At 41.6% G+C, this 14308-nt stretch overlaps 1 protein-coding gene and 1 long non-coding RNA gene across 6 annotated transcripts in view; both read left to right on the top strand.

The window, feature by feature from the left end:
• Positions 1 to 10612, top strand: part of MYB (MYB proto-oncogene, transcription factor) — a 36545-nt gene extending 25933 nt beyond the window's left edge. For 3 of the 4 annotated variants that reach the window (XM_083434863.1, XM_083434861.1, XM_083434864.1), the window contains 3 exons: positions 463 to 573; positions 2625 to 2732; positions 9112 to 10612. In XM_083434863.1, coding sequence (XP_083290989.1) covers positions 463 to 573; positions 2625 to 2732; positions 9112 to 9228 — 336 coding nt within the window. In that variant the 3' untranslated portion in view covers positions 9229 to 10612. The remainder of the gene's footprint in view (positions 1 to 462; positions 574 to 2624; positions 2733 to 9111) is intronic. The other variant, XM_083434862.1, reaches the window with a different exon arrangement.
• A 1732-nt stretch (positions 10613 to 12344) lies between these two features.
• Positions 12345 to 14308, top strand: part of LOC310675071 — a 73646-nt gene continuing 71682 nt past the window's right edge. For both annotated transcript variants that reach the window (XR_014509918.1, XR_014509919.1), the window contains exon 1: positions 12345 to 13063. This is a non-coding gene — a long non-coding RNA (uncharacterized lncRNA). The remainder of the gene's footprint in view (positions 13064 to 14308) is intronic.

The following is a 14308-nucleotide window of genomic DNA, read 5'->3' as shown; positions in this document are numbered from 1 at the left end:
CCTGATTTTTATATGTTGAGAATAGATTATCCTGGTCCTTACATACAACAAACTATGTCGAGCCTTGTAAACCATTAATTTCAAAAATTTCATACTCTCTGGCTTTAGTGGAATTCTCAGAAACAAGAAAGTTAATCAGTGAAGCCTTGCAAATCTTTTACATAATGTAAAAAGACTACAATTTTTCATTGATGGCCCCACTAAGAACTTAGTTGCGGTCTAGATTTCCAGCAGCTTAAATTATTGTTTAAATTGTTTTTTTAAATTGAATTAATCCTGAATGTCAGAACTTAATGTTATGTCATACAGAGAGTGACTTTTCAAGAACTAAGATACACTGACAAAGCTAAATTGCGATGTAGGCCAACTTTATCTGGAAATAACAGTTACAGGTTCTGCTAAATAGGGATAAAGTAAGTCAGTTGTTGATATTTGAAACATTGCTCTGCTTTCTGCTTATAGGTAGAGTCTCCAACAGGCAAAGCAGGAAACTTCTTTTCCTCAAACCATTGGGAAGCGGAAGGGCTGAACACACAGCTGTTCACACATGTGTCCACTGGGGAAGATGTGCCGGTATGTATTAAGCTATGAATCTTGCGCTTTTTGTGACATGGCATATTTGGAAGCTGTGGTAAACAAGCAGATACAGCTCAGGAGCCACATCTGTCTCACCAAGATGTTTCCTCTGACCATGTCACCAGGCTGCTGTGTGGGCTGATTTGTCTGCAAAATGGGTAATTCTGCAGGAAAGGGTTGGAAAACCTTTCCCCAGAGAAAATGCCTTAGGTAGAGCCACTTGTTGCTAAAGCCTTTTTCCCCCACCCCCTTCTGAAATTCAAATAGTAAAAAAATGTACAGCCTACAATACGCACGTGGAAATCTTCTTTTTAACTAAAGGCATGTTTAATATTCCCATTGTAATGAACAGGACACTAAAACGCTTAACTTTGGTTTGAAAATCATTATATATATGCACTTAATTTGGGCTGGATTGTGCCAAAACATTTTTCACCTTAAGTTCACCAGTTTTTCTTTATATTGTATATACAAAATAACTGTGCTGGTACAGAGTGCACTTTAGGTTGTGTAAAAAGCTGAGCCAAAGTTCTGCTCATAATTGGATCACTGAAGTGTTTGCTGAAGTCAGTGGAATCAGTGAAATGTTTACTTTCTTTGCCCAAAACCCTTTGTAAATGGCATAATTTCATTTTTAATATAAATGGGATTAGAACACAACATAGTCCAATTGCTACATACTTGTACTTAAGCCGATTTACTGCTATTTAAATTTTATTTCTCACTGTTCCCTTAAAGTGACTGGTACCAGATTTAGCCTTGCGTGTTTTCAGTTTTACTGGGCTGTGTGAGTCAGACTGCATGTTAATACTGTCAACTAAAGGACAAGGAAATTCCCACTTTAGCATGCATGTCATTCTGATCCTTTCAATGCAGTGTGCTGCTTAGCTGTTTACGTTAAGCTTAGCTTAAGTAGTTTGCTGAAAATAAACCTTACATCACTATGATTTCTCTTTTAAGAATCTGACAGCCCTATCCTATGCTTCTTTAATCAGAACTAAGTATGTTCTGTGTGTGGAGAATATAGATATAGATAAATCACCTTTGTGGGATGAGTTAATAAAGAATTAGCTAGATCCCTAGATCCAAAGCACAGAACTAAACACACTCTCCAGCAAGAGAGAGCCTTAAAATCACAGAATCATGCAGCTCAGTGAAGTGTGAGGTATATAAGCTGTTAGACCCTTTCAATATCCTGTTTAGTCGTCTTACAGTGCTTCCCTTCTCTAACCCTCTCACAATGAACCGACCACACTGGTAGTAAGTTTAAATGCTTTACTTACAAACTCCAAAGGTCAGATTCATGAGTTATTCCATGCAGCAGCAAGAAGAACACAGGTAGAAAATTATTGGGTTACAAAATACAGAAAAATATTTCTGAGCACACAGTCTGGGCTCAAATTGGTCAAGTCCGGACCAATGTTGCCTGGTCAGTTTCACATGGTGGAAGAGACCAAACAAAGGAAGGGTCACTTCCTTCTTCACTGGAGGTGAGGGAGCGTGACCCGAGTCTACGAATAGAGTTCTGTGGTCTCAATCCCTTCATGCATTAACTAGCCCTAAGCTTGCCAGTTACATTTTGCTACAATTTCCCACATTCTGCTGAGTTGAAAGGGGCTTAATGCTCAACAAGGGCATGCAGTTTGGTGTTTCTGGAGGGTGAGATGTTCTCTGAAAACACCCAGGCCATTATTTATCATTTCTGCCTGTTCGCTGATACAGTACTTGTTGCCTCTCTCAGCAGCTGCTCCAAAACAACATCTCCCTTTTAACTGTCTCTTTTTCACGTTGTGTATGTAATGTCATGACTCGGTATAACCAATCAGACTTGGTTATATGACCTCACCACAATTGCCAATTCAGAAATGCACACATTGGAACTTCCTTCCAAGTGATTGTTCTAGGATCAGGCTGTGACAATGCCTAGCAACATCTTGTACCCAAATTACTGTTTTAAATGACTGAAATTAAATCATTGAAATAATGTATTCAGCATATTCATTCATTCTTCCTTTTCAATTACCTCTAATTTTTTATTGTTTCATCAGAATCTACTTACCAGTTCTGGTTTAAAGATGCCTGCATCAGAAGAAGAGGACAATACTCATAAATTATTTGCATTACATAGAAATAGGTCATCAGTTAGCCCACTTCAGGTAAATTCGCTTTTAAAAATTATTTGCAGTATACGATGGTGCCTTGCACAATAATAGTACATATTTCTAGATTACTATTGGATGCAGTATTGTTTGCTGACTATAAAATTCAATGAAAAAAGCTGTAAGGAAAGCAGAAGAGCTGACCTGACATTTTGGTACGCTGGTTCAAAGGTGGCATTCTTTTTTCTGCAACCTGGAAAAAAATGGTTTGTCAAAATGTAAACAGAATGGAAGACACAGATGTTATTCCCTCCTATTGCCATTACAGACTTCATTTTTGTAGCAGTGAAGCATGCTCTTTTACAGTTCAATGGAAAATCAAGATTTTGACAGAAGGGTGGGAAGGAAAAGTTGCCAAGCCTATAGAAGGGCCTTGATTTCAGTGGTAGGACATTTATCTGCTTTGCATGCAGAAGATCTCAAGTTCAGACCCTTTTATCTCCCATGACAAAGGTGGGCTAAGGCTGGGAAAGGCATCTCTCTGAAACCTTGGAGAGCCATTGCAGAATAGACAAAATAGCTAGAAGCTTCAATGGTCTGGCCCAGTGTAAGGTTGCTTCCTGTGTTTAGCTATGAAGAAGGTAAGGTTAGTTACTAATGCAAAAGGTTTTTAGCTGTAATAGAGCCCTGCTGGATCATGCTGAAGATTCTCCTTGGCCTGCATTCTGTTCCTAGTCGTGGCAAACCAAAAACCCATGGGAAGCCCACAGGCAGAGAGCAAAAGTGCACCAGGCCTCTCCAGCTATTGTTTCCCAGTAAAAGTGCACTTGAGAGAGATCAGTTTGTTGCGTTTACGACACTATCTATGAAATAATGGAGGACAGCTCCACACACCAGGAAAAAACACACCACAGTAGTGAATATGTGACTTGCAGACATACAGTATTGTATCTTTCCACTGTCTTGTGAAGCTGCAAAGATAAATAGTACAGCAGTGGCTCATATGGTAATAATCCCCTTCTAGACAAGAGCATTAGAGCATCTACTTCTATAGAGCTGAGCCAACAAAATATTTAAAATCTTTTATTACTCCTTAAGCAAATAGCATTTGCTCTGAGTAAATGAAGTAGAATTGGCTTATTACCTTAACTAGAATTTTGCATTCGACTTTCATTACCACGGAATTGATAAATGGCTGGTGAATGAGCTTTCTCCCTGTTCCAGTCATGAACCTTGGGGTTGTCACTTTTCAAAAGTTGTTCTGATCCTTAGATGTGCAAACTCAGTAAAAGATTGTGTGTACACTGGGAGAAGTCACCTTCCCTCCTACTCAAAGAGGCAATCGGAGATTGTCATTCAGGAGGCAAGTGCAGAGGAAGAGCATAAGAACATTTTCTCATTCTCATTCTGTAGGTTTATCCTCCCACTTGCTCCAGTAGGCCCATTCATATTAACCTTGTAACAACAAACGGGGGGGGGGGGGGTATTTTGACCATATGACTGTGTGGTCTGCTGCAACATCGCTACGCTGAACGATAATGGTTGCTAGCTTTGAGTTCCCGGTTGTGTCTGTTGCCTTTAGGATGCTCTTTGTGCAGGGGTTATTTTGACATCAAAGTAATCATATTGTGGTGTGTGGTGGGATTCTTCCCTGGGTAAAGCTTCCATGAAACTACAGATCATTTTTTCCCACCTAAAATTTGGAAAATATTGCTGCAGAACAAGCCCTGAGTTAATAAATGGATTGCAGGCTGTGGCCCCTTAAAAATTACTGAGGAGAAAGGATAGCTATCAGTCTCACTATGAATACAACCCTGAACGTTTGTTAGTAGCCTTGCTGTTGACTTCAGGAAGCCTAGTCGGCAACCATTTTGTTTTCAGAAGAGTGCTTCATTGTAAAACAATCAGGTCAGTGTTCTGCTCATTTGCATCTGTTCAAGTACAGAGTGGCTGAAGACAATGCACTAATCACAGCAGACTTCAGTGAACCAAATGTTTATGTTGGCCTGAGGTAAAATCCAACTCCAATTAAAAAGTGATTCCTAAATTTCAATCCAAGTGGAAACCACCATCTTGAATGGGGAATTCACAACCATTGGTATAAATTGTATAATATTTGTTTTGGGATTCAGAAACCAAACCTTTACGCACTTTGCTATTATAAAGGGGGAAGGTGTCCTTAAAAAAAAATATGTCACTCCCACCTACCAAATATGTTTTGACTATATGTGATTTTGGCTTGAGGCATGACCCCCAGAATATAGCACGTGCGCCCCAGTCACTTGAGAGTTCACTGTATTACTTATTCCCACTTTCCTTCCCTTGAGTGCTTCCTACTTACAAGAAAGCATAATGTGTGAATCAGTCTTTACAGTGTGTGACTGAAGGAAAGCACCTTGGCACAGCCTTGCCTTGTTTCTCTCTTTTCCCTAGAGGGGTCACTTTCCTTTAAAGTGCTTTAACTGGATAGCCCAGTTAAAGCTTTGACAATCTGTTTACTGTTCACTCTTCCCTGGGGCAACAGAAGGCAGGTTACAGGATAAGTGAGATAATTGCCTTGCTAGAAGAAGGATGTTCTTGTAGGATTACTGATGTGGCAAAATGAACCAAGAGTGACACAGCTGAAAATACACCATGGCTTGATAATTATATATCAACGTGGCATAAATATACTGTATGGAAGTTGCCTTTCTTACCCACAATTTTAACTTTTGAAGTAGCTTTGGAAACTGTTAACTTTTAAAATCTGATGTGAAAGAACAAATTGATTGCTTTAGCAGTATTTGCCGTGGATTAGTACCAAACATAACAGACTCATATAATCCAGAGACCTGATCCGAAACATGTAGCCAGCTAATGATTTTTTCCTGGTTTGGGGCTAAATTGCCTTTAATAATACACTCAGAGCCCGCTGGCACAAGCTAGCAAAAAGTAGCCATACATAAAACCAATGGAACAGGAGTCACATGGCAAGCATTGTTGGGTTGTACATTGGTGTTTCGTGCAGCACTGTCTCACGGATGGTAATGAGAAATTTGTCCTGTGGCAGCTTGTGAGAGGTACAGCATGTGGGAAGTGGCCATTGCTGATGAGTGGAGCATCTTGAGGGGGAGGCAGAGGTGCAACTGGGTTATTAACACTCACATCCCACAAAAGTTCTTGCAAGGGGATGAGATGCATTGGAAGATGATGCTGCTGCTGCTGCTGAGCACCAGCCTCACACACCCCTGTCCAGAAATGTGTGCCTGTTTTGTGTTTGTATATATGTACCAAGTATGGAAGTGGAGCTTTTTCATTTCTGAAAACTTTTGTGTATGTCTGTGAAACCACCTTCTAAAACTGGCAGACCAGAGGTCTGGGCAATGCCCTCCCCCCCATATCAATGTTCTTTTATGGCACTAGAGGTGCCATTTGGGCCTATGCATGTTGGGTTTGATGCAAGTAACCCTGTTCGAATACTAGCTGATGCACCAAGGGTGTTGGAAGTAAGAGAGGTGCTCTCAAGCAGATTGGAAAGGGATTATCTCCCTCCACCGCTACGCACAGGGACCATGTAAGGGAGAGCACCATCCAGAGTATTTTCAGAGGTGACTGCCCAGCCTTTGTTTACACACAGAGAGAGAATTGTGGTAAGCCATAGGGTGTGACTGTCTCTGGTTACTATCAGGTCACTGTATGCTGTCAATGAATTCTGATCCCTACCCACTTCTGCATGTTTAAGATAATGGAAGTGAGTTACTGTTCATATGGTCCCTTATCATGAGAAGAAGACGCAGCCACACAAGAGCATCTGCCTATCACTTTCTGTTTTACTTCAGAATATAATTTATTTATTTTATATGAACAATTTCCACCTTCCACCAGAAGAATGGACCCAATGCAGGCTGCAGAGCACATACACTACATGAAAAACAGTCAAAATAAAACTGTCAAAACATTCCAGAGAATAATGTATTCCTAACATACTCATTAACTGCAAGAAGATCAAGCCTATCCATTCTTAAGGAAATCAGCCCTGAGTGCTCACTGGAAGGACAGATCCTGAAGCTGAGACTCCAATACTTTGGCCACCTCATGAGAAGAGAAGACTCCCTGGAAAAGACCCTGATGTTGGGAAAGATTGAGGGCACAAGGAGAAGGGGACGACAGAGGACGAGATGGCTGGACAGTGTTCTCGAAGCTACTAACATGAGTTTGACCAAACTGCGGGAGGCAGTGGAAGACAGGAGTGTGTGGTGTGCTCTGATCCGTGGGGTCACGAAGAGTCGGACATGACTAAAAGACTAAACAACAAAGAGAAAAATTAAAGAGTTGCAAAGAACCCATAGTGTAAGGCAAATGTTGTCATTCCCTTCCACAGAGCTTAAGCGATTCAGATATCCCCATGCCTAACCTAGACACCCTTCAGCAGTAAGATCCATATTTGCCTATGTACTGTTCTACAAAAATACCTCCATCATTCCAGCAGTGATTGCTTTCTCCCCTGAGTGGATCTGAGTTGTTGGGCTTACAACAAAGACTGAAATTAGCCAAGGCATGCCAAGTTCCCCAAAGGGGTGGAGATTGTTCACTGAAATCATAGCAGAGGAAACAGCAGCAGTGTGGTGGCATATCTGTAATGTGAAAAGTATGTCACACCTGCCCTTGGCTGCGGTTTGAAGAGACAGAGGCCCATGTTGCAGAGAAAGCAAAATAAACAGGGTGCCCTGTGTCACACTTTTATAAGCTGCTTGAATACCAAAGTGTGTATCACGTGGAAATGCAAAAGGTGGATTAATAAATGGATGACCTAGTCTAGCAAGGATCTTATGATGTTCTTAGGCTCACAGAAGCTCTTCAAAGAGACAAGGGATTTCGAACAGTTCTTCCCACCCACCCCATTCCTCTTCCATAAAGATCTTGTCCTTTGTTCCCTCCCTGCTGTTGTGTAAATTACCACCCTGAGAATTGTGATCTAACATAAGAGTGCTTAGAATTTTGAAAGAGATTGAGTGTTGTGTGGTAGTTTATACATTGCTGCATCAAAACTGCAAGTTCTGGTAGGAATATAGTACATAAAGGGGGGGTGAGGTGGAGAAGAAGAAAAATATATCTGTATTTACACATTCCATAAAGTGCTGAAATTTTTGCCCTCCTATTGGCTTGGGGCACCAAGACATTTTGCATGTCTCAAGAACAAGCAAATGACTGAGATGCCACCCTGGTTACAGATATGTTTATCTCCGGGCAGCACAGCACTGAGGAGGGGTTCCAATCTTTGTAAATACCACAAAAACAAAACGATATTAAATTATGGCTAAAAAAACTTGTTTCTCTCAGCAGACTGGTTCCCATCCCCACCCCCCGGTACCTTTCACAGTGGAACATTTACCTCCGGCTATGTGCTAACATACTTTTGAAGTTACCTGAAAAAAACTGAGCTAGTTATTAACTTGAGTCCAGAGTTGTCTGTGTGAACCCTCACTTTGGACTAGGCTATGCAAGTTGGGCACAGTCACTGCTTTCAGCCCACAAGTTCAGCAACTGTCTACTAGGGAACATGTGGCCCTCCAGATGTTCTAGGAATTCATCTCCCACCAGCCCTAAGCAGCATAGCCCAATGGCCAGCATTGCTATGAAAGCTGTAGGCAAGCAACAAAAGTCGGTTCCGGTTCTACATCATGCAAGAGCAGCTTGCCTCATGGGGCAGAGCCAGGCAACAATCCCTTGATAGCAATATCCATGCTGCTTACTGGGTGAGAGGCCAGTGAGGTTGTGGGTGGAGCCAATCTGGCAGTCCTGCTCGTGTACCCAAACAGCCCCAGCCTCACCGTCGCCCTCTTCTGATAAGCAGCCATGCCACTACCAGGAGGCTATTGCTGTGGCTCTGCTCCACTGGGGTGGGCTGCTCCTGACATGGTACTTGCTGCCAGCTAAACCCTTTTTAACATGCTTCTGAAAGCCTGTTGGGTTGCTTGAAAATATTTTTAGCATCATTCCTTCATTCCCTTCTTAAGCCTATTTACATCTCAGGGGCTCTCAGAAACACTAGGATTGGCTTCAACACAACATTCCTAGATGTTGCTTCCAGTGGCAAGTCTGTCAAACCCATTTGTAGACTAACACTGTAGCCACCAAAATTTTCAAAGCACCCCTCCAAAAAAGAATTGTGGCAATGGTTCTTTCCTGAGGGTCCTGAGAACTGTGGCTCTGTAAGGGGATAAACTGCAGTTCCTGGGTTTCTTGTGGGGGGATATGCACTCTGAATGTGCTTTAAAGGTATTGTGTGTATGCAGTCCCCATGACTTAAGTCCTCTGTAATGCCACGCTTGCAGGTGACTCGAGCACAGAGAACAATTCTGCAACACCAACCCTGGGAAGGTGCAGATTTACAGGAAGGACTGGATTGTGCCACAGTTTCTAAAAAAAACATATTCCTTTTTATTTTTGTTTCTAGCATTTTAGCAACACATGGGATTCAGCATTTTGTGGGAAGACAGAGGATCAGCTGAGCTTCTCAGATCCTGCACGCAAGCATATGAACGCATTCTCGACTCGAACTCTGGTCATGTGAAAAAGAGTCTTCCGATAAGCATTATGTTTTCTTTTCAAAACACTTCCACTTGATTTGGACTTACCGTTCCTCTACATGGGAGAAAAACCTTTTTCGTTGTTGTTGTTGTTGTTGTGGTACAACATTTGGGAGCAGCACAAAGTGCATTCAGTCACAAAAGCATATATGTGTATATATTGTTCATGTTGGATCTCACCCAACTTAAAAAAAGAAAAGGAAGAAAATAATTCTGTTTGTTGATGATGCTTACCTAAACTCTTAGGTATTGAATTTTATGCAATTAATTATTAATAATGTGAATGCCGATTTCTTTCTTTTTTAAAAAGTGATTTTTAAATGATTTTTTATATATATATTAAAAAACTTTTTGGGAGATCAAATGGACCAGTATTAATTCAGTGAGGAGTTGCCACATGAGTTCCCGTACCAGTGAGGATGCTTGCTGAGGTTTCCTTCTTCCTTTGAAGAGCTGGCACTCCATCAGTAGCATCATCAGTCACTGAACAAATGTCTCGGTATGAAATACTGCAAGAAAAGCATTACTGCAAATGCTGATCTAAAGGTGTAGGCTGGTGGCCAATCCAGACTGGCAATGGTCACACAGCTATACTGTTTGAAGAACTGTTCCACTCATTAGAACTGTAGACTGTTTACGTGTGTATGTTGTTGTTTTTTAATTAGCTTGCTTTAAAAAAATTATTACGGTATGAAACATAGTTTTATGAGAACAAATTATATTTTTTATCCAGTAATTTAATTTTGTAAATGTCAAATGGGTTTTGTTCTATTTTTGGTTTGGTTGGTTTTTGTTTTGCAGGGGGGGTTGATTTTTTTCTGGTGCAGATTTACACCATGTAGATGGGCAAGGCCTTAGAGCTTTATAAACGAAAGAGAAACCTGGGGTGGGGGTAGCGAACTTAACTATGCACTAGCATTTCTGACTTCGGAAACATTACTGCTTTTTAACCCCCTACCTGGCCCTCCCTTTTTTTTTTGCAAGCAATACTTTAAAACACTGTTCTTGGGAGATTTTATGTGCCTATATGTGTGCTCATGGGTTTGCAACAACATAGAATGCAAACTCCAGCTATTTGGGAGATCCTAGTCTTGCTTGCTGCTTCTACTCTTGTTTCACATGTAGTCTAAATAGTCCCTAACATGGATTCCATACACAAAAACATTTTTTTAAAAAAAAAATGTATGTCTTTTGGACTGCCATATCAAACTTTTCCCAGTACTAAGAGAAGGTTGCTTCTTTTTCTTATAATGGATTCTGAATTTGCTGCCTTAATAGAATTAGGTGCAGCTTTTCCTGCACTTAACTTTTTATAAGACACTGTACTTACTGCCTTGTAGATAAATAAAGCGTGCCGTTTTGTAAAAACCTACTGTTTGTTTAAATGCACTTGAGTTTTAATATATTTGGGGGAGAGAGGGGGGGGGGAGTAATCTTGCCACATCCATCTGTTCATTGAGCAGGTCTTGCAAAGTAACAAGATGCCCTTCTACCCAGAACTCAAAACATTGGGAACCCACAGAACCGTATCAAGGCTTCAGATTGCCCATCAAGTTGGGACAGTCCAGTTGTACAATGGATATTTGAGTTAGATCTTGTTTAAATAAATTATTCTATACCATTCAGAACATTATCGTATATACTCAGGTATAAGCCGACCCTAATATAAGCCAAGGCACCTAATTTTAGCACAAAAAACTAGGAAAACTTACTGACTCGAGTATAAGCCGGTTCACCACACCACAAACCTAGTGAGCCGGAGTGTGTGTCCACCCGCATGCATGCGCACACGGCAGAGGGGGCTTCTCTCCCCCCCCCAGCCCCTTCCGCCCCCCTGCCTACCTAGGGTGCCACCAAGAGGCAGAGGCTGGTGGCGGCAGCGGCAGAGGAGAAAGGAGCAGCCCAAAAGGGCTGCTTTCGGGCTGCTCGTTCTTCCTCCTCTGCCGACAACAGCCTCTGCCACTGGAAATGCTCTTGGGTGAGACCCTCACTCAAGTATAAGTCAAGGGGGGCTTTTTCAGCATAAAAATGCTGAAAATGTTGGCTTATACACAAGTATATATGGTATTTCCATTCAGTGTGGGTATGTCTGTGTGTAGAACAGGATGGGGCTCATATAGTGCACAACAGCAAAATATGGCTTGGTGCCTGAGTCCTTCCATCTTTCCAGGTTTCAGGTTCTGTTGGGAGGAACTTCTGCCTGCATGCTAGCGATTCATTTTCCTGAACAATTAAGAATGCATGTTGAATGGAATGTACTTATCCTAGTTCAAAAATGGATACCAGTATACACTCAGGTGCAGAAGGCCCATGTGTATATTTTGCACAACATTTTAAACAAGACAAAAGTCCAATCAGCATCTCAACAGAAGAGTGTAACAAGGAAAAATTGACTCAAGTGCGCTTCGTGGTGTATTTTGTAGTTGGGCCTGTATAGCTCCCCCACTATTGAGTAGGTTCTGTTTGCCCCCAGGCCAAAGAATACAAAAAATAAAATGAAAATGAAATGGCGATACAAGCTGCAATTTGAACCTCAAAATTGCTTCTTTTCTCATATGGCTCAACTTTTAATTGAAGTCAAGTTTGAGGTGCCTCATGACCAGCATATTGGCATGCCATAATCTTCTGAACAGCCAAGGATATACCCTGTACTTTGAAAGAAAGTTATCATATGACACGGCTGCTGTCCTCACTATTAATTTATTTTTAAAGCCCTTTCAATGCACAAAACACTTTAATAATATATAATGTATCCTCACAACAACCCTGGGAGGGAAGGCATTGGAGGTGGACAGGCATGCTCAGCAAACCCCCAAGGCTCTACCCCCACCCAAAAATGGTGAGGGAGGGGGACACAATTTAAAGGTGAGAAGTGGACCTTTCTCACCCTCAATGGACCTTTCCAACCCTTCCATGGGTGCCTCCCCATCCCTCGCCTCCAAAATCACCTCATCAAGCCCCAACATGGCAATAATCGGGGTTATAAAACAAGCTATGCTAAAAGAGGTTTGCTTGTTTGTTTGTTTGTTTGGTCAGTCAGGTTTTTTTTGTAAGTCAGTCATGGGGAGGGGCGTGCCATGGGCTGTCACAGATAACAAAGTCTCCCTCATTTTCTTGACTTGACGTTTACCATGCTTCCTCACTATTTCAGTTTCTTGATTTCCTTTTCTATTTCACACCCAGCATCAACCTGTCCTCACTTTCACAGCTTTGCCCAACTTCCTCCTTTGACCTGAGGGGCACGCCGGGGGGGGGGGGGAGTGCTGCTTCACCTTTCCCACTTTGAGGCACTGCAACACCCTGTTCAGGGGGATTGCTTTTAACAGCTTCTCAAAAGTCCCTGTTCCAAAATGCAACAGAAGCATGGGCACAGCTGCCCACCCTCGTAATCTGGGGAACCGGGTTCGCGTCCCCGCTCCTCCACATGCAGCTGCTGGGTGACCTTGGGCCAGTCACACTTCTCTGAAGTCTCTCAGCCCCACTCACCTCACAGAGTGTTTGTTGTGGGGGAGGAAGGGAAAGGAGAATGTTAGCCGCTTTGAGACTCCTTAGGGTAGTGATAATGCGGGATATCAAATCCAAATCCAAACTCCTAAATCAATAAAAATACATAGCTAACAGCTTCTGCCCTCCCCAACAGAGGGCCTGCTGCCACTAACAAAAGTCCTGGCTGATGTTTTTGTCTTCCAATATGCTTTGGGCCTGACGGTGCTTTGAGGCGGCTCCTGCCAACTCCCAAAGAGAGAAAGTAGACCTCACAGAGACCTTTTGTTTGAAAAGAACATGGAGGCCAGGCATCGCTCGCTAATTGACTTGCAGGTAGGGATGGAAGTTTCTCATTTTTCTAATCTTAAGTTTTCCACATTTCCACACCAGTTCATGGTTGTTTTTCAGAAGGGCGGGGGGAGTCTTCATGGAAATTTATCAGCATTTGAGTACGAATTTCTCCTAAGACACATTTTTAAGAGCAATTTCCCCAATGTAATTCATTTTTTTATTATGCTTCCACTAACATATATATTTTAATGCACACTTTACCTCAGAATATGCATTTTTTTACACATCTCAGCTTGAGAGCTGCATTGCAAAATCCAGAGAACTGCACATTTTCAAAGATGACCGTGTGTTTGTTTCGTTAGGGTGGTTCACTTTTAAATGAGAAATGAATCTACAATACAAATCAGCACACATCTCACCTACCCCAAAGCCAGCAACATAAAATCAATATAAAGCTATCATAAGAATTTGCAAATGGAAAAGATATTTGGTGCGAGTCTTTTCAGAACAGCAAGAATGCATACCTGTCATAAGTTGAAAAGTTTGGGGAAGTGAAAAATGCCTTCACTGGCACCTAAAAATTCATAACATGAGCACCAGTCAAGTCTATGAGGTAGCTATTCCAGAAATTACTCCAGTCATAATATGGTTCGATGCCAAACAAATTGTCAAAGAAACAAACCTGTATTATTTAATTAGTACAAGCAATATATTGTACATATCAAATATATAGAAGCTATAATTAGGGAAACAGTTCCATAAATAAAAGTAAAAGAATGTAGACAAAATATTAGGAAGAACTTGATGAAGTTTGAGCCATCAGTTGATAGAACAGAAGGAAATGGACACTTTTTCACTGAAGCAGAGGCTGGCGGGAAGGTTGCATTCAGCTGTTTTACTCAGAGTAGATCCACTGAAATTAATGAACATGACCAAGTTAGGTCAATTAATTTCTATAAGTCTACTCTGGATAAAATTTAACTCCTGGATGGCAAACTTCAATAGGGGCTGTGTAGTAATGGGCTTTCTGCATTGGCAGAGGGATGGGCTCAGGACTGTTGAGGTCCTTTTCAACTCTATAATTGTAAAGGTGGTGTCTCCCCTTCGCGGTAACTCTGGCACGGTCAGCTTGGTATTTACAGTATTTATTACATATATACAAGAAACAGCTACAGTTCAGAATTATGAATCCGAACCCGTTGAGTTAAATTCAGGGAGTGGATTCCTTCAATTCCCGCGCCAATAAAGTAGGCATGGGAATCACGTGAGACGTCTTTGATCCTTACG

The sequence above is a fragment of the Podarcis tiliguerta genome (assembly GCF_965153285.1).
Source record: "Podarcis tiliguerta genome assembly, chromosome: 3".
In the NCBI taxonomy this organism is placed as follows: Eukaryota; Metazoa; Chordata; class Lepidosauria; order Squamata; family Lacertidae; genus Podarcis; species Podarcis tiliguerta.
The sequence above is the reverse complement of the archived record's forward strand: the minus strand, read 5'-3'. Positions and strand labels throughout refer to the sequence as shown.